The 19,424-nt window shown below is 41.6% G+C and overlaps 1 protein-coding gene across 1 annotated transcript in view; it reads right to left on the reverse strand.

Moving 5' to 3' along the window:
• Nucleotides 1-9,258: 9,258 nt before the first annotated feature.
• LOC121559427 (dentin matrix acidic phosphoprotein 1-like) overlaps nt 9,259-19,424 on the reverse strand; it is a gene marked incomplete at its 5' end in the record, with an annotated part of 38,029 nt that continues 27,863 nt past the window's right edge. Inside the window, 2 exons of the mRNA XM_041872652.2 lie at nt 9,259-11,687; nt 11,890-12,218. Of these exons, the coding sequence (XP_041728586.1) occupies nt 10,350-11,687; nt 11,890-12,218 (1,667 nt within the window). The remainder of the gene's footprint in view (nt 11,688-11,889; nt 12,219-19,424) is intronic.

The raw sequence follows: 19,424 nt of genomic DNA on the forward strand, positions 1-19,424 counted from the left end.
AAAAAAGCTTGTCCGGAGAAGACAAGGTGAGCGCTACCATCAGTCTTGTGTCATGCCAACAGTAAAGTATCCTGAGACCATTCATGTGTGGGGTTGCTTCTCAGCCAAGGGAGTGGGCTCACTCACAATTTTGCCTAAGAACACAGCCATGAATAAAGAATGGTACCAACACATCTTCCAAGAGCAACTTCTCCCAACCATCCAATAACAGTTTGGTGACGAACAATGCCTTTTCCAACATGATGGAGCACCTTGCCATAAGGCAAAAGTGATAACTAAGTGGCTCGGGGACAAAAACATCGACATTTTGGGTCCATGGCCAGGAAACTCCCCAGACCTTAATCCCATTGAGAACTTGTGGTCAATCCTCAAGAGGCGGGTGGACAAACAAAAATCCACAAATTCTGACAAACTCCAAGCATTGATTATGCAAGAATGGGCTGCCATCAGTCAGGATGTGGCCTATAAGTTAATTGACAGCATGCCAGGGTGGATTGCAGAGGTCTTGAAAAAGAAGGGTCAACACTGCAAATATTGACTCTTCGCATAAACTTAATGTAATTGTCAATAAAAGCCTTTGACACTTATGGAATGCTTGCAATTATACTTCAGTATACCATAGTAACATCTGACAAAAATATCTAAAAACACTGAAGCAGCAAACTTTGCGAAGACCAATACTTGTGTCATTCTCAAAACCACGACTGTACTATTACAGAATTACATTATTACAGCATTACATTATTACAGCATTACACTTTTACAGCATTACATTGTTACAGCATACTATTACAGCATTACATTATTACAGCATACTATTACAGCATTACATTATTACTGCATACTATTACAGCGTTATATTATTACTGCATTACACTATTACAGCATTACATTATTACCGCATTACACTATTACAGCTTTACATTATTACAGCATTACATTATTACAGCATTACACTATTACAACATACTATCACAGCATTACATTATTACAGCATTACATTATTACAGCATACTATTACAGCAATACATTATTACAGCATACTATTACAACATTACATTATTACAGCACACTATTACAGTGTTATATTATTACCGCATTACACTATTACAGCATTACATTATTACAGCATTACATTATTACAGCATACTATTACAGAATTACATTATTACAGCAATACATTATTACAGCATACTATTACAGCATTACATTATTACAGCAATACATTATTACAGCATACTATTACAGCATTACATTATTACAGCAATACATTATTACAGCATACTATTACAGCATTACATTATTACAGTATCACATTATTACAGTATTACATTATTACAGCAATACATTATTACAGCATACTATTACAGCATTACATTATTACAGCAATACATTATTACAGCATACTATTACAGCATTACATTATTACGGCAATACATTATTACAGCATACTATTACAGCATTACATTATTACAGCAATACATTATTACAGCATACTATTACAGCATTACATTATTACAGTATCACATTATTACAGTATTACATTATTACAGCATACTATTACAGCACCAGTCTTCTGCTGCCACTCTGACAGAGGCAATACATCATGAGTGAAATCTATTTCTGGAGAGGGAGAGTGAGTAGCTGTGATGAAGAGTGAGTAGCTGTGATGAAGAGTGGGATGCTGTGATGAAGAGTGGGATGCTGTGATGAAGAGTCAGATGCTGTGGTGAAGAGTGGGATGCTGTGATGACGTGAGGGACCTTCCACCTCCACACACGGTAGTTACAGCATCAGTCTTTAGTACAGTCAGTCAAGCATGTCACAGTAGCAGAGGCTATACATCATGAGATACACAGGGATGGTCTGACTGACTGGCTGCGCACTGACGTCTTCTGTCCCTGGTGAATTAACAGGCTGTTTCTGAAGGAGAGTGGGGACCTGTGAGAAAGAGTGTAGAATTGTGGGGAGATGTGAGGATTCTCTGTGACTAGGCTATTACCTCTCTCTCCGCTAGGAAAAAACATGGTAAGTGATTTGATCAGCCTGCTACCACAAGAATTTTGATTTTATCCAGGACAACTAAATGTCTTGACAGGTATCGCTGTGGAGTAGCCCTTTCCTGCAGTTTTAAACATTTTTGCTATATTTCAGTCTGTTGCTATATTTCAGTATTTTGTGATGTACACTGAACTAATATATATATATATATATATATATATATATATATATTGTGATGTCACGAGAGGCTGTGTCCTGGAGGGACGTTACATCCCCCTGAGGTGGCTGCAAACCCAGACAGCTATGGCTCCATCTGCTGGTATGGTCGGGAACTCCACCCCTCTATGGCCAATCTTCCCACGCAGCTGAACCAAATGAGGAGCTGATGAGCTGAAGTTTTGGGAAGGGAAGAGACACACTGAGGGAGTGTGTGGGGGGTGAAGAGACACAGTCTCCAACCTGGGCTCTCTGGAGGACAAGAGTGCTGCATGTCCACTTCCATGAGGAATATAAGGATTTGGAGATACTTACCTTTGGGAAATACTCACCTTTGGATATATGCACCTGTGGAAATACGTGTGGGACATTTGGAAGGACGTTTTGCTGGGTTGGCCACTAGCTGCAACGTGGAATACAGTAAGACTGGGGAAAAGTTATTTGAGCGAGGGAGAGTTATGATTTTGGATGTGGAAGAGACATCCCTGAACTGTTAACCCTTAAAGAGCCACCAGAGAACAGAATTGTGTTATACTTTCGTTAGTTTCCCAAGACCTATAATAAAATCCTTGTTTTGTTTGAACCTTGTCTCCTTGCACTACTTGAGCAATCCCGCTGAAAGCTGTGTAGCCTCTCGTGACGTCACAATATATATATATATATACAGTGAGGGGAAAAAGTATTTGATCCCCTGCTGATTTTGTACGTTTGCCCACTGACAAAGAAATGATCAGTCTATAATTTTAATGGTAGGTTTATTTGAACAGTGAGGGACAGAATAACAACAAAACAATCCAGAAAAACGCATGTCAAACATTTTATAAATTGATTTGCATTTTAATGAGGGAAATAAGTATTTGACCCCTCTGCAAAACATGACTTAGTACTTGGTGGCAAAACCCTTGTTGGCAATCACAGCGGTCAGACGTTTATTGTAGTTGGCAGCCAGGTTTGCACACATCTCAGGAGGGATTTTGTCCCACTTCTCTTTGCAGATCTTCTCCAAGTCATTAAGGTTTCGAGGCTGACGTTTGGCAACTTGAACCTTCAGCTCCCTCCACAGATTTTCTATGGGATTAAGGTCTGGAGACTGGCTATGCCACTCCAGGACCTTAATGTGCTTCTTCTTGAGCCACTCCTTTGTTGCCTTGGCCGTGTGTTTTGGGTCATTGTCATGCTGGAATACCCATCCATGACCCATTTTCAATGCCCTGGCTGAGGGAAGGAGGTTCTTACTCAAGATTTGACGGTACATGGCCCTGTCCATCGTCCCTTTGATGCGGTGAAGTTGTCCTGTCCCCTTAGCAGAAAAACACCCCCAAAGCATAATGTTTCCACCTCCATGTTTGACGGTGGGGATGGTGTTCTTGGGGTCATAGGCAGCATTCCTCCTCCTCCAAACACGGCGAGTTGAGTTGATGCCAAAGAGCTCCATTTTGGTCTCATCTGACCACAACACTTTCACCCAGTTCTCCTCTGAATCATTCAGATGTTCATTGGCAAACTTCAGACAGGCATGTATATGTGCTTTCTTGAGCAGGGGGACCTTGCGGACGCTGCAGGATTTCAGTCCTTCACGGCGTAGTGTGTTACCAATTGTTTTCTTGGTGACTATGGTCCCAGCTGCCTTGAGATCATTGACAAGATCCTCCAGTGTAGTTCTGGGCTGATTCCTCACCGTTCTCATGATCATTGCAACTCCACGAGGTGAGATCTTGCATGGAGCCCCAGGCCGAGGGAGATTGACAGTTCTTTTGTGTTTCTTCCATTTGCGAATAATCGCACCAACTGTTGTCACCTTCTCATCAAGCTACTTGGCGATGGTCTTGTAGCCATTTCCAGCCTTGTGTAGGTCTACAATCCTGTCCCTGACATCCTTGGAGAGCTCTTTGGTCTTGGAATGGTGGAGAGTTTGGAATCTGATTGATTGATTGCTTCTGTGGACAGGTGTCTTTTATACAGGTAACAAACTGAGATTTGGAGCACTCCCTTTAAGTGTGCTCCTAATCTTAGCTCGTTACCTGTATAAAAGACACCTGGGAGCCAGAAATCTTTCTGATTGAGAGGGGGTCAGATACTTATTTCCCTCATTAAAATGTAAATCAATTTATAACATTTTTGACATGCGTTGTTCTGGATTTTTTTGTTGTTATACTGTCTCTCACTGTTCAAATAAACCTACCATTAAAATTATAGACTGATCATTTCTTTGTCAGTGGGAAAACGTACAAAATCAGCAGGGGATCAGATACTTTTTTCCCTCACTGTATATACTGAACTAAAATATAAAAAGAAAGGTCCTCTCACTGTCAACTGCGTTTATTTTCAGCAAACTTAAGATGTGTAAATATTTGTATGAACATAACAAGATTCAACAACTGACATAAACTGAACAAGTTCCACAGACATGTGACTAACAGAAATGGAATAATGTGCCCCTGAACAAAGGGGGGGTCAAAATCAAAAGCAACAGTCAGTATCTGGTGTGGCCACCAGCTGCATTAAGTACTGCAGTGCATCTACTCCTCATGGACTGCACCAGATTTGCCAGTTCTTGCTGTGAGATGTTACCCCACTCTTCCACCAAGGCACCTGCAAGTTCCCGGACATTTCTGGGGGGAATGGCCCTAGCCCTCACCCTCCGATCCAACAGGTCCCAGACGTGCTCAATGGGATTGAGATCCGGCCTCTTCGCTGGCCATGGCATAACACTGACATTCCTGTCTTGCAGGAAATCACACACAGAACGAGCAGTATGGCTGGTGGCATTGTCATGCTGGAGGGTCATGTCAGGATGAGCCTGCAGGAAGGGTACCACATGAGGGAGGAGGATGTCTTCCCTGTAACGCACAGCGTTGAGATTGCCTGCAATGACAAGCTCAGTCCGATGATGCTGTGACACACCGCCCCAGACCATGACGGACCCTCCACCTCCAAATCGTTCCCGCTCCAGAGTACAGGCCTCGGTGTAATGCTCATTCCTTCGACGATAAACGCGAATCCGACCATCACCCCTGGTGAGACAAAACAGCGACTCGTCAGTGAAGAGCACTTTTTGCCAGTCCTGTCTGGTCCAGCGACGGTGGGTTTGTGCCCATAGGCGACGTTGTTGCCGGTGATGTCTGGTGAGGACCTGCCTTACAACAGGCCTATAAGCCCTCAGTCCAGCCTCTCTCAGCCTATTGCGGACAGTCTCGGGCAGTTGTTGTTGCCATCCTGTACCTGTCCCGCAGGTGTGATGTTTGGATGTACCGATCCTGTGCAGGTGTTGTTACACGTGGTCTGCCACTGCGAGGATGATCAGCTGTCCGTCCTGTCTCCCTGTAGCGCTGTCTTAGGCGTCTCACAGTACGGACATTGTAATTTATTTCCATGGCCACATCTGCAGTCCTCATGCCTCCTTGCAGCATGCCTAAGGCACGTTCATGCAGATGAGCAGGGACCCTGGGCATCTTTCTTTTGGTGTTTTTCAGAGTCAGTAGAAAGGCCTCTTTAGTGTCCTAAGTTTTCATAACTGTGAGCTTAATTGCCTACCGTCTGTAAGCTGTTAGTGTCTTAACGACCGTTCCACAAGTGCGTGTTCATTAATGGTTTATGGTTCATTGAACAAGCATGGGAAACAGTGTTTAAACCCTTTACAATGAAGATATGTGAAGTTATTTGGATTGAAAGACAGGGTCCTGAAAAAGGGACGTTTCTTTTTTTGCTGAGTTTATATATATATATATATATATATATATATACTGAACAAAAATATATATATGCTGAACAAAAATATAAATGCAACATGTAAAGTGTTGGTCCCACGTTTCATAAAGCTTAAATAAAAAATCCTGCACAAAAAGTTTATTTCTCTCAAATTTGGTGCACAAATGTATTTACATCCCTATTAGTGAGCATTTCTCCTTTGTCATAATAATCCATCCACCTGATAGGTGGGGCATATCAAGAAGCTGATTAAATAGAGTGATTATTACACAGGTGCTGTGGAGTATTTCTGTTTGTTATAAAGCCCTTTTGTGGGGAAAAACTCATTCTGATTGGCTAGGCCCGGCAGTGGCTGGGCCTATGCCCTCCCAGGCCCACCCATGGTTGCGACCCCTGCCCAGTCATGTGAAATCCATAGATTAGGGCCTAATACATTTATTTCAATTGACTGATTTCCTTACATGAACTGTAACTCAGTCAAATCTTTTGAAATTGCATGTTAAATTTATATTTTTATTCAGTATATATTAAGTGTAATATTGGGATGTAAACTACTCAAAATGGTATACATTTCAACTCTATATCTGACATGGTACAGGTGTCTTCTTTTTTTTAAGCCCATAACCATGTGTGTGAGGTGTATACTTTTGTTTCAAAGTAGATTTGTTTAAGACTACCAAGAATCACTCTGTGTGACCCTGATTTAGCCCACTGCAGTAAAAGGTTCAAAGGTGAACTAGTGTTATTTGTCAATTATAAATCATTTCAATACATACACATATTGTTTTTCTATGTTTCAGTTTATTCAACTTCTGTTACAAGACAGTTTCAGAGAACAGATTATCTTTTACAGGGTGAAGCACCACGATGCAGAAACAAAAAAAAAGGACAATATTGTCTTCTTTCATTCTTATTGCTTGATGAGGTACAGTATTACACATTGTAGCTTATTCATCATACTAACCACTATATGGTAAAAGACTGGCAAATCGTACAAAATGTAATGGCATAAGCATAAAGCATAAAGCATAAAGCATAAACATACCCGTTTTCACACACAGATACAGGAACAAATAATAAGTATACACACTAAGGCAGTAATATACAGTGGGGGAAAAAAGTATTTAGTCAGCCACCAATTGTGCAAGTTCTGCCACTTAAAAAGATGAGAGGCCTGTAATTTTCATCATAGGTACACGTCAACTATGACAGACAAAATGAGGAAAAAAAATCCAGAAAATTACATTGTAGGATTTTTAATGAATTTATTTGCAAATTATGGTGGAAAATAAGTATTTGGTCAATAACAAAAGTTTCTCAATACTTTGTTATATACCCTTTGTTGGCAATGACACAGGTCAAACGTTTTCTGTAAGTCTTCACAAGGTTTTCACACACTGTTGCTGGTATTTTGGCCCATTCCTCCATGCAGATCTCCTCTAGAGCAGTGATGTTTTGGGGCTGTCGCTGGGCAACACAGACTTTCAAGTCCCTCCAAAGATTTTCTATGGGGTTGAGATCTGGAGACTGGCTAGGCCACTCCAGGACCTTGAAATGCTTCTTACGAAGCCACTCCTTCGTTGCCCGGGCGGTGTGTTTGGGATCATTGTCATGCTGAAAGACCCAGCCACGTTTCATCTTCAATGCCCTTGCTGATGGAAGGAGGTTTTCACTCAAAATCTCACGATACATGGCCCCATTCATTCTTTCCTTTACACGGATCAGTCGTCCTGGTCCCTTTGCAGAACAACAGCCCCAAAGCATGATGTTTCCACCCCCATGCTTCACAGTAGGTATGGTGTTCTTTGGATGCAACTCAGCATTCTTTGTCCTCCAAACACGACGAGTTGAGTTTTTACCAAAAAGTTATATTTTGGTTTCATCTGACCATATGACATTCTCCCAATCCTCTTCTGGATCATCCAAATGCACTCTAGCAAACTTCAGACGGGCCTGGACATGTACTGGCTTAAGCAGGGGGACACGTCTGGCACTGCAGGATTTGAGTCCCTGGCGGCGTAGTGTGTTACTGATGGTAGGCTTTGTTACTTTGGTCCCAGCTCTCTGCAGGTCATTCACTAGGTCCCCCCGTGTGGTTCTGGGATTTTTGCTCACCGTTCTTGTGATCATTTTGACCCCACGGGGTGAGATCTTGCGTGGAGCCCCAGATCGAGGGAGATTATCAGTGGTCTTGTATGTCTTCCATTTCCTAATAATTGCTCCCACAGTTGATTTCTTCAAACCAAGCTGCTTACCTATTGCAGATTCAGTCTTCCCAGCCTGGTGCAGGTCTACAATTTTGTTTCTGGTGTCCTTTGACAGCTCTTTGGTCTTGGCCATAGTGGAGTTTGGAATGTGACTGTTTGAGGTTGTGGACAGGTGTCTTTTATACTGATAACAAGTTCAAACAGGTGCCATTAATACAGGTAACGAGTGGAGGACAGAGGAGCCTCTTAAAGAAGAAGTTACAGGTCTGTGAGAGCCCAAAATCTTGCTTGTTTGTAGTTGACCAAATACTTATTTTCCACCATAATTTGCAAATAAATTCATTAAAAATCCTACAATGTGATTTTCTGGATTTTTTTCCCTCAATTTGTCTGTCATTTTTGACATATACCTATGATGAAAATTACAGGCCTCTCTCATCTTTTTAAGTGGGAGAACTTGCACAATTGGTGGCTGACTAAATACATTTTTTCCCCACTGTATATATCTCTCTCTCCCTCTCTCTCCATCTTCCTCTCTCTCTCCCTCTCTCTCTCTTCCTCTCTCTCTCTGTCTCCCTCCCTCTCTCGCTCTCTCTCTATCTCTTCCTCTCTCTCTCTCTCCCTCTCCATCTCCATCTCTCCCTCTCCGTCTGTCTGTCTCTCTCTCATTCCTTTATATCATTCACAGAGTACAGAACATAATGTTACATTAAAAGCCTAACAGACACATCTCTCAAGAGTATAGCGCTTCCTTTTACAGTATTTCACCAGATAATAACCACTTGAACACTAGGAAACTATTTGAAGTTAGTCATTTATCATCACTCACTACTTAATTACCATTTAAGAACAATTAGTTACCATAGATTTACATGGTTATTTGATGAAAAAAGGCACTGCGTAATTTATATAACAGCAGTTGGATTATCTTCTCCCTGGTGACGTCGGCATACGTTTACACTATACTTCAAATATAAACTCCCATATAGCTGTGTACCCCTATGCAACCATACAACCATTCATATATCATCTCACATATAATGCCATAGTCCCCTGTAGCTCAGTTGGTAGAGCATGGCACTTGCAACGCCAGGGTTGTGGGTTCGTTTCCCACAGGGGGCCAGTATGAAAAATGTATGCACTCACTAACTATAAGTCGCTCTGGATAAGAGCGTCTGCTAAATGACGTAAATGTAATATGATATCCAGGGTATTCCCCAAAGAATGTAAGAGGGGCGCTTTGTTCAGCAGCACCACCTTGTTAAAAAATCCTGGTGAGAACCCTGTATCTAATATAGTTTTTTGTCTTCGATTATAATCATATTTTTCTTTGTTTCCTACATGTTTGTCTTACCACCCTTGACCCTAAGGCTTTTCTAAACACCACTTCAGCACTTCTTTGCTTCTTTACTTTTCTAATTAGAACCTTTTACTTGGTCTCCGTTTCTTCCTCTTCACTGGAATGGGATTCTGATTCTCCCTCCTCGTTTCTCTCCTCTTTCTCACCCCCTCTCCTTTCTCCTTTGCAGACTCGTCTGTCTTTTGCATCTTTTGAAGTAGCTGCATCTTCCTCCTCTTCCTTTTTACCTGCATCCTTCTCTCCATTAACCTCTCTATCTTCTCCTGTCTCCGAAGCATCACCCTCTTTTAATTTTTATTTCGTTGTATCTTCTTTTTCACTTCCTCCCTCCTCTGTCTCAGAATCTGTCTCAGTTCCAGGTTCCTTGTCTACTTCCTCCCTCCTCTGTCTCAGAATCTGTCTCAGTTCCAGGTTCCTTGTCTACTTCCTCCCCCCTCCGTCTCAGAATCTGTCTCAGTTCCAGGTTCCTTGTCTACTTCCTCCCTCCTCTGTCTCAGAATCTGTCTCAGTTCCAGGTTCCTTGTCTACTTCCTCCCTCCTCTGTCTCAGAATCTGTCTCAGTTCCAGGTTCCTTGTCTACTTCCTCCCTCCTCCGTCTCAGAATCTGTCTCAGTTCCAGGTTCCTTGTCTACTTCCTCCCTCCTCTGTCTCAGAATCGGTCTCAGTTCCAGGTTCTTTGTCTACTTCCTCCTCATCTCTCTTTTCCTCATGGTATGAATAATCTCGTCCTCTGTCCACTTTCTCTTTCTCCTCTTTTCCATCTGTTGAAGATGGACCGTCCTCCCCTGCTTCTCCACCCTCCTCAGCTTTATCCGGTGCCGCCTCCTCCTTCTCTCCCTCCTTCCCCTCTCCATCCTTCATTCCTCCAGGACCAGATTCTCCAGACTCCCCTGTAGCTTGGTCTGCAGGCTCTTCTCCCCAACCACACTGTCTGTAGAGTCTTCCTTGTTATCACCTTGTTCCTCTGTGGTCTTAGTAGAGTCTTCCTTGTTATCACCTTGTTCCTCTGTGGTCTTAGTAGAATCTTCCTTGTTATCACCTTGTTCCTCTGTGGTCTTAGTAGAGTCTTCCTCGTTATCACCTTGTTCCTCTGTGGTCTTAGTACAGTCTTCCTTGTTATCACCTTGTTCCTCTGTGGTCTTAGTAGAGTCTTCCTTGTTATCACCTTGTTCCTCTGTGGTCTTAGTAGAGTCTTCCTTGTTATCACCTTGTTCCTCTGTGGTCTTAGTAGAGTCTTCCTTGTTATCACCTTGTTCCTCTGTGGTCTTAGTAGAGTCTTCCTTCTTATCACCTTGTTCCTCTGTGGTCTTAGTAGAGTCTTCCTTGTTATCACCTTGTTCCTCTGTGGTCTTAGTAGAGTCTTCCTTGTTATCACCTTGTTCCTCTGTGGTCTTAGTAGAGTCTTCCTTGTTATCACCTTGTTCCTCTGTGGTCTTAGTAGAGTCTTCCTTGTTATCACCTTGTTCCTCTGTGGTCTTAGTAGAATCTTCCTTGTTATCACCTTGTTCCTCTGTGGTCTTAGTAGAGTCTTCCTTGTTATCACCTTGTTCCTCTGTGGTCTTAGTACAGTCTTCCTTGTTATCACCTTGTTCCTCTGTGGTCTTAGTAGAATCTTCCTTGTTATCACCTTGTTCCTCTGTGGTCTTAGTAGAGTCTTCCTTGTTATCACCTTGTTCCTCTGTGGTCTTAGTACAGTCTTCCTTGTTATCACCTTGTTCCTCTGTGGTCTTAGTAGAGTCTTCCTTGTTATCACCTTGTTCCTCTGTGGTCTTAGTACAGTCTTCCTTGTTATCACCTTGTTCCTCTGTGGTCTTAGTAGAGTCTTCCTTGTTATCACCTTGTTCCTCTGTGGTCTTAGTAGAATCTTCCTTGTTATCATCTTGTTCCTCTGTGGTCTTAGTAGAGTCTTCCTCGTTATCACCTTGTTCCTCTGTGGTCTTAGTACAGTCTTCCTTGTTATCACCTTGTTCCTCTGTGGTCTTAGTACAGTCTTCCTCGTTATCACCTTGTTCCTCTGTGGTCTTAGTAGAGTCTTCCTTGTTATCACCTTGTACCTCTGTGGTCTTAGTAGAGTCTTCCTTGTTATCACCTTGTTCCTCTGTGGAGTTCTCAGCTTCTGCAGTCTCCTCCTTTACACCTTCTTCTCCCTCTGGACTCTCCTCTGTGTCAGTAGATATAATGTCCTCTGTTGGCTTCTGAAATGAATTGTACATTATACAATTAATATGATTATATTATCATGAGCCTATCATAAGTATTTCAGAAAGAATATGTTGAACATTCAAACAGTTGGAATTGTATTTGTGCTATGGATGTGAAAATAATGTACACTTTTTTTAAAGCATGAAACACTTGTACAGTAGTAAGCAATGTATGCAAGTGTGAGGTTTGTCTAACCTCTTCAGTGGACAGGTCACTCTGTGGAGAGGTATGTCTAACCAGTTCAGTGGACAGGTCACTCTGTGAAGAGGTATGTCTAACCAGTTCAGTGGACAGGTCACTCTGTGGAGAGGTATGTCTAACCTCTTCAGTGGACAGGTCACTCTGTGGAGAGGTATGTCTAACCTCTTCAGTGGACAGGTCACTCTGTGGAGAGGTATGTCTAACCTCTTCAGTGGACAGGTCACTCTGTGGAGAGGTATGTCTAATCTCTTCAGTGGATAGGTCACTCTGTGGAGACTGGTCTTCATTCTCTAAAGGGCATTCATCAGTCTGCACCTCCCCGTCTGCATCAGAGGAAGGGAACGTGGTGTTACTATTAAACAGCCATAGCACAACACTGACACCTCATGGTAGAAACACAGACACATACACATAACAAACATTATTAATGGAAAACCAGCCCTTCAGACAGCACAGCTCATAGGAGTAGATACCAAAAATGAAACTAAGACCCTGCAATGTGGCTTTAAAACATAGTATTTAGATATCATCTCATTATTAACATATATTTAGCTCAGTAAAAAGAACATTTGCACACAATAATACATGCTTGATGTACTTGTAAGGCAGTTTTACAATTGCATTGACATTCATTCTGTGTTTTTGAGTAATTTGTTTAAGATTCATAAGTAGAATAACATTAAATGCTCTGATAAACAAGACAATTACATGCTTGTTTTAAGTACTTGATGAGTAAGGATTTTAATTATAAGAGAGAAATAAAAAATCCCATCATAAAATTAAGTGTTACATATGTTTTGTGTTTAATAATATAAGTTTCCCCTTACGTCAAAACCAGTTTCACAAAATATTGCTTTGCAGATCAGACCAGATTACCAAGGCATTTAATGCATTTCAAATGCAAAACTGATTGAAGTTTAGCAGCAAAGATTAAACAGCCACAGCACTAATGGGTCCTCTTTGAATATTTTATGGAAATGTCTTGCCTTCATTAACACTAGCTATTCCTTCAAACTAACCACACAAACACACTGTAAGCAGAAGAGTTAAAGTGACTACAAACTCTAAACATCTTAATGTGATTTAGTAGGTTGAGAGCTTCAAGTTCCTTGGTGTCCACATCACCAACGAACTATCATGGTCCAAGCACACCAAGACAGTCGTGAAGAGGGCACGACAAAGCCTATTCCCCCTCAGGAGACTAAAAAGATTTGGCATGGGTCCTCAGATCCTCAAAAAATTCTACAGCTGCACCATCGAGAGCATCCTGACTGGTTGCATCACCGCCTGGTATGGCAACTGCTTGGCCTCTGACCGCAAGGCACTACAGAGGGTAGTGCGTACGGCCCAGTACATCACTGGGGCAAAGCTCCCTGCCATCCAAGACCTCTATACCAGGCGGTGTCAGAGGAAGGCCCTCAAAATTGTCAAAGACTCCAGCCACCCTAGTCATAGACTGTTCTCTCTGCTACCGCACGGCAAGCGGTACCGGAGTGCCAAGTCTAGGTCCAAAAGACTTCTCAACAGCTTCTACCCACAAGCCATAAGACTCCTGAACAGCTAATCATGGCTACCCGGACTATTTGCACTGCCCCCCACCCCATCCTTTTTACGCTGCTGCTACTCTGTTAAGTATTTATGCATAGTCACTTTAACTCTACCCACATGTACATATTACCTCAACTACCTCAACTAGCCGGTGCCCCCCGCACATTGACTCTGCACCGTTACCCCCCTGTATATATAGCCTCCCTACTGTCACTTTATTTTACTTCTGCTCTTTGTTTTTCTCAACACTTTTTTTTTTTTTTTTTTGTTGTTTTATTCTTACTTTTTTTGTTTAAAATAAACGCACTGTTGGTTAAGGGCTGTAAGTAAGCATTTCACTGTAATGTCTGCACTTGTTGTATTCGGCGCATGTGACCAATAAAATTTGATTTGATTTGATTTATAGGGAATGGGGGGAGAGAGGGCTGCCTCAAAAAAATGCTACATCAAATTAAATACAATATTTAAAAATCTCCCCTTCATTAAATCCAATAGATTTGTCTGGGCATTGAAGATGACTGGATGACTAGGTACTTTGGTGTCTGCTTCCCTCAGACAGACATAGCATGCATCCCAAATGGCACCCTATTCCCTACATAGTGCACTACTTTTGACCAGGGCCCATAGGACTCTAGTCAAAAGTAGTGAGGTATGTAGGGAATAGGGTGCCATTTGGGACACAGCCATGCGGTTCAAAGACAGAGCTGCTCAGTACAGTCAGATATCAGCCCGTGGCTAATTTACATAGCTAGGCTGAGCTGGTAAAGTCATTATCTGTTTTAAGCAGGGAATACCGGACAGGAGCAATATTCTGGTATCTGATACTCATGTAAATTGATGTCACTGTATTTCACTATGATATGAGGTACAGGGTTAATTCGGTTTTCATAGCAAAAACGATAGTACTTTCTGTCAATCCTCAGTATATTTGACAGTTAATAGCAAACAATGGTTCACTAGGGTGAGGATGCATGAAGTATGAAAATGTTTGCCATCACTAACTGTAAGTTGCTCTGGATAAGAGCGTCTGCTAAATGACTAAAATGTAAAAATGATACATATGAATTTTGCGATGTGTGTTTTAAAATTGTCAAACACAAATCTCTCTGAAAACAAGACGGTTGAGTCAACAACACCTGAAAGAGCAGTTTAATTGAGATGAACAGGAGGTGTAGTCCATTCCATTTCTTTACTAGGCTTTGGTATTACTTCAGCTTCCTTGTCTAATCCCTTTAACCACACCTGAAGGCACCACTGAGACAACCACTGCTCTTAACACCAGCTAGCAAACAAGACAGTTGAGTCCTCTCTCTCTCTCTGCTCTGGGAGGATGAAACAGTTGACAGTCTGCAGGGAGGGATGTGTTGTTTCTGACAGATCAGAGATCTAGTACTTATGTATCTGCCTAGACTGGGCAATGACACCACAGGGAATTATTCTACTATCTACCTAGACTGGGTAATGCCACCACAGGGAATTATTCTACTATCTACCTAGACTGGGTAATGACACCGCAGGGAATTATTCTACTATCTACCTAGACTGGGTAATGACACCACAGGGAATTATTCTACTATCTACCTAGACTGGGTAATGACACCACAGGGAATTATTCTACTATCTACCTAGACTGGGTAATGACACCACAGGGAATTATTCTACTATCTACCTAGACTGGGTAATGACACCGCAGGGAATTATTCTACTATCTACCTAGACTGGGTAATGACACCGCAGGGAATTATTCTACTATCTACCTAGACTGGGTAATGACACAACAGGGAATTATTCTACTATCTGCTTGGATGTGTCTTGTCTTTCAGTGCAGCAGAGTGGAGTGATTTTGAAATGTAACTACAGAAATATGTTAATAAAGTTATGTAAATGTCTCTGATAAAATGTGCCAATGTCTCGTACAACTAAAAACCCTTCATTTCCTCACCTCTGTATAGAATCATTACTGCTAAAAAAAAACTTGACTTCCTCACCTTTGACTGTATAGAATCCTTATTGCTAAAAACCCTTCACTTCCTCACCTCTGACTGTATAGAATCATTACTGCTAAAAACCCTTCACTTCCTCACCTCTGACTGTATAGAATTATCACTGCTCCTACTATACAGTACCTGGTCACATATGAATATTAACCTGCATGCAATAGGTCTGGGACAAGGACATCTGAATATTAACCTGCATGCAATAGGTCTGGGACAAGGACATCTGAATATTAACCAGCATGCAATAGATCTGGGACCATACATTCAGACCATAAACACCCAAGGACATCTGAATATTAACCAGCATGCAATAGATCTGGGACCATACATTCATACCATCAACACCCAAGGACATCTGAATATTAACCAGCATGCAATAGGTCTGGGACCATACATTCAGACCATCAACACCCAAAGACATCTGAATGCTGGCAAAACACACATTGTCAATTAAATAAACTTCAATAAACATCAATAAACTTAATGTGAACATACACTACCAGTCAAAAGTTTGGACACACCTACTCATTGAAGGGTTTTTCTTAATTTTTACTATTTTTTACATTGTAGAATAATAGTGAAGACATCACAATTATGAAATAACACATATGGAATCATGTAGTAACCAAAAAAGTGTTAAACAAATCAAAGTATATTTTATATTTGAGATTCTTCAAATAGCCACCCTTTGCCTTGATGACAGCTTTGCACACTCATGGCATTCTCTCAACCAGCTTCATGAGGTAGACACCTGGAATGCATTTCAATTAACAGGTGTGCCTTGTTAAAAGTTAATTTGTGGAATTTCTTTCCTTCTTAATGTGTTTGAGCCAATCAGTTGTGTTGTGACAAGGTAGGGGGGTATACAGAAGACAGACCTATTTGGTAAAAGACCAAGTCCATATTATGGCAAGAACAGCTCAAATAAGCAAAGAGAAACGACAGTCCATCATTACTTTAAGACATGAAGGTCAGTCAATATGGAACATTTCAATGGAACAATGGGAGAGATGAAGGGGATCCCATTTAGTCCTGTTTCTGTCTGCCATGTTGTCTAACGTCTAAGACGCTCCTCACTGTAACATGACATGAAACAGCAACACCACGCATGTGTCACAAATGGCATCCTATTCACTATATAGTGCACTACTTTTGAGCTGGGCCCATAGGGCTCTGGTTGAAAGAAGTGCACTATGTAAGGAATAGGTTGCCATTTGGGACAGCCCACCTATCAACTGCTCTAGTTTCTCCTGCTATACTGGGGGACTCAGCCTAGTTAACTCAAAGACTGCTAGCTACTGGATACCTTCAAAAGACACATGTAGATCTAACATGTCTGTTTACACGTATATCACATCATGTTCTTAACGTTTTAATTTGAACACCACTCAATCAATCAATCAATTTTATTTTATATAGCCCTTCTTACATCAGCTAATATCTCGAAGTGCTGTACAGAAACCCAGCCTAAAACCCCAAACAGCTAGTAATGCAGGTGTAGAAGCACGGTGGCTAGGAAAAACTCCCTAGAAAGGCGAAAGCCTAGGAAGAAACCTAGAGAGGAACCAGGCTATGAGGGGTGGCCAGTCCTCTTCTGGCTGTGCCGGGTGGAGATTATAACAGAACCATGCCAAGATGTTCAAAAATGTTCATAAGTGACAAGCATGGTCAAATAATAATCAGGAATAAATCTCAGTTGGCTTTTCATAGCCGATCATTAAGAGTTGAAAACAGCAGGTCTGGGACAGGTAGGGGTTCCATAACCGCAGGCAGAACAGTTGAAACTGGAATAGCAGCAAGGCCAGGCGGACTGGGGACAGCAAGGAGTCACCACGGCCGGTAGTCCCGACGTATGGTCCTAGGGCTCAGGTCTCTCAGTTGGCTTTTCATAGCCGATCATTAAAGAGTTGAAAACCACTGACTGGAAGGAGGCATTATGGATATATCTATCACACGGACTGGGCTAATTCCCAAAAGCGACATTACGTTTTTACAATATGAGAGGGAGTTGTTTTAATCTGGTGGTTTGCTTATAGAACTGTCTTTCACCTCACTGATGGCTGGATTAACAGTCTCTGTATTAACCACTGCCTACACTCTGCCTACACTCTGCCTACACACTGCCCAGTGCCGCATCCCAAATGGCACCCTAATCCCAATATAGTGCACTAATTTTGACCATTGGTCTCAGGTCGAAAGTAGTGCACTATATAGGGAATTGGGTGCTATTTGGGATGCACTGGGTATCTGTATAAACACATAATGGACTGTTGAGTTCTACCAACCATCAACCAGTGTTGATAAAACTGTAGCGTATGCTGCAGAAATACTATGAGATAGAGGTGGTTAGAAAATGCTTTCAGTTTCCTGGAACACATTCTTCTGCTTCATAACACAAATAAATAACATAAAGCCTGATCACAACAGAAGTTTACAAAATAAATGAACTTCATTGCCAACATCCTTGACCAGTCTAAAAAAGAAAACACATTCCTACTTCTTCCATTCCTTTTCTATTGAATGTTAATGTTATTAATTCTCTATACATTGTTGTTGAAAAACGGCATTGAACATGGAATGTGTTGTATCCTTCGGTTGTAAAGTCCTAATTGAGTTGACATGAAATGCATTGCCATTGAAAGGGTTCTATTTAGAGCAAGAGCTTTTGTTCCAATACAAGGTCACAGTGTTGGGTTTCATGATAGAACAAGTTCAGAACAGTACAGTTACTCTGATGCTGCGTCCTTGAAGTATGCCATCTGCTAGTGTTGATCAAATCTAACACATACATGATAACAGCAGAGAGATATCCCAGAAACCTCCAGTTCTACGGTGATGGCTAATACACCAAGGACCAAAGCCAACATCGAGGTTATGTTTTCTAACACACAGTGGCATTACACTGTACTGCAAGGTTCGACACAATTCCATTTCAATTCAATCAGTTCAGTAAGTAAGTAAACAACTGAAATTCCAATTTTCCTAATTGCATGGAAATGAACGCACCCCAACCGTGCCGAAATGTGTACAGTCCAGTTATCTACAACCAGCACTGAGCTGTGTTTATATTCTTAACAGGACAATAGGATGAAGGTTGTTTCTTGAGGAATAGCATGTAGGTAGCTCTAATGAACAGTACCTCCTCTACCCAGCCTAGGTTATAATCCACTCTATCTGGATAACTCTGGAATGGGGCTGCATTCAGTATGTTTACACGCATTTCACTGATTATGGCAGTAGGCAGATTATGCATTAGTCACGTAAACACCTTACTCCGCTTATCTTAAATCGGCGTAAGTAAACATACGCTGATAAAAACACCTGGTTTTCTGAGCAATTTTTCGAATTATTAGGACATGTAAATGCCTTAATCGGAGCTCCAGCAGAGTATCTGACCTCCACATGTTCTAGCACCATCCGAGCGAGCCTCCCTCTTTAGCACAAGTGAAGTGAGTTCGGAACAACTGAAAGTATTCGTCTTAGTTTTCACATACAGAAATAACATGGTCGCGGTGATAGAATGTCTATTTTGATTGGTGATTTTCTGCATTTATTAAAGTCCAATCAGGTAGCATGATTTCAGATGTGTCCATGGAAACAGCATTATTAGGGAAATCATTCTTCTTGCAAAGCATGTAAACATTTTAACTGAACTATTATATTAATCTGACCACCCACAATACTGGCATTATTGTCTGCATGTAACCGTACTCACGGTGGTGTATTTTGACCATAGCCATGGAGCAGTGCTCATCATTTTTAAAGACCTTTTCTGACAAGTATTAACTGCACTCAGGAGAGGGGGGGGGGGACTTAACCAATCAAAATGTCCCCTGTGTTTGAGGAGGATGTTGTTCATGCATGTATAAGGAAGGATGCAGAGAGAGAATGTCCCAAATGGCAACACTATTCCCTATAAAGTGCACTACTTTTCACCAGTCCTGTGGGCACTACATACAGTAGACACTAGGGTGCCATTTGGGA

The sequence above is a fragment of the Coregonus clupeaformis genome, unplaced genomic scaffold (genome assembly GCF_020615455.1).
Source record: "Coregonus clupeaformis isolate EN_2021a unplaced genomic scaffold, ASM2061545v1 scaf0436, whole genome shotgun sequence".
Taxonomy (NCBI): domain Eukaryota; kingdom Metazoa; phylum Chordata; class Actinopteri; order Salmoniformes; family Salmonidae; genus Coregonus; species Coregonus clupeaformis.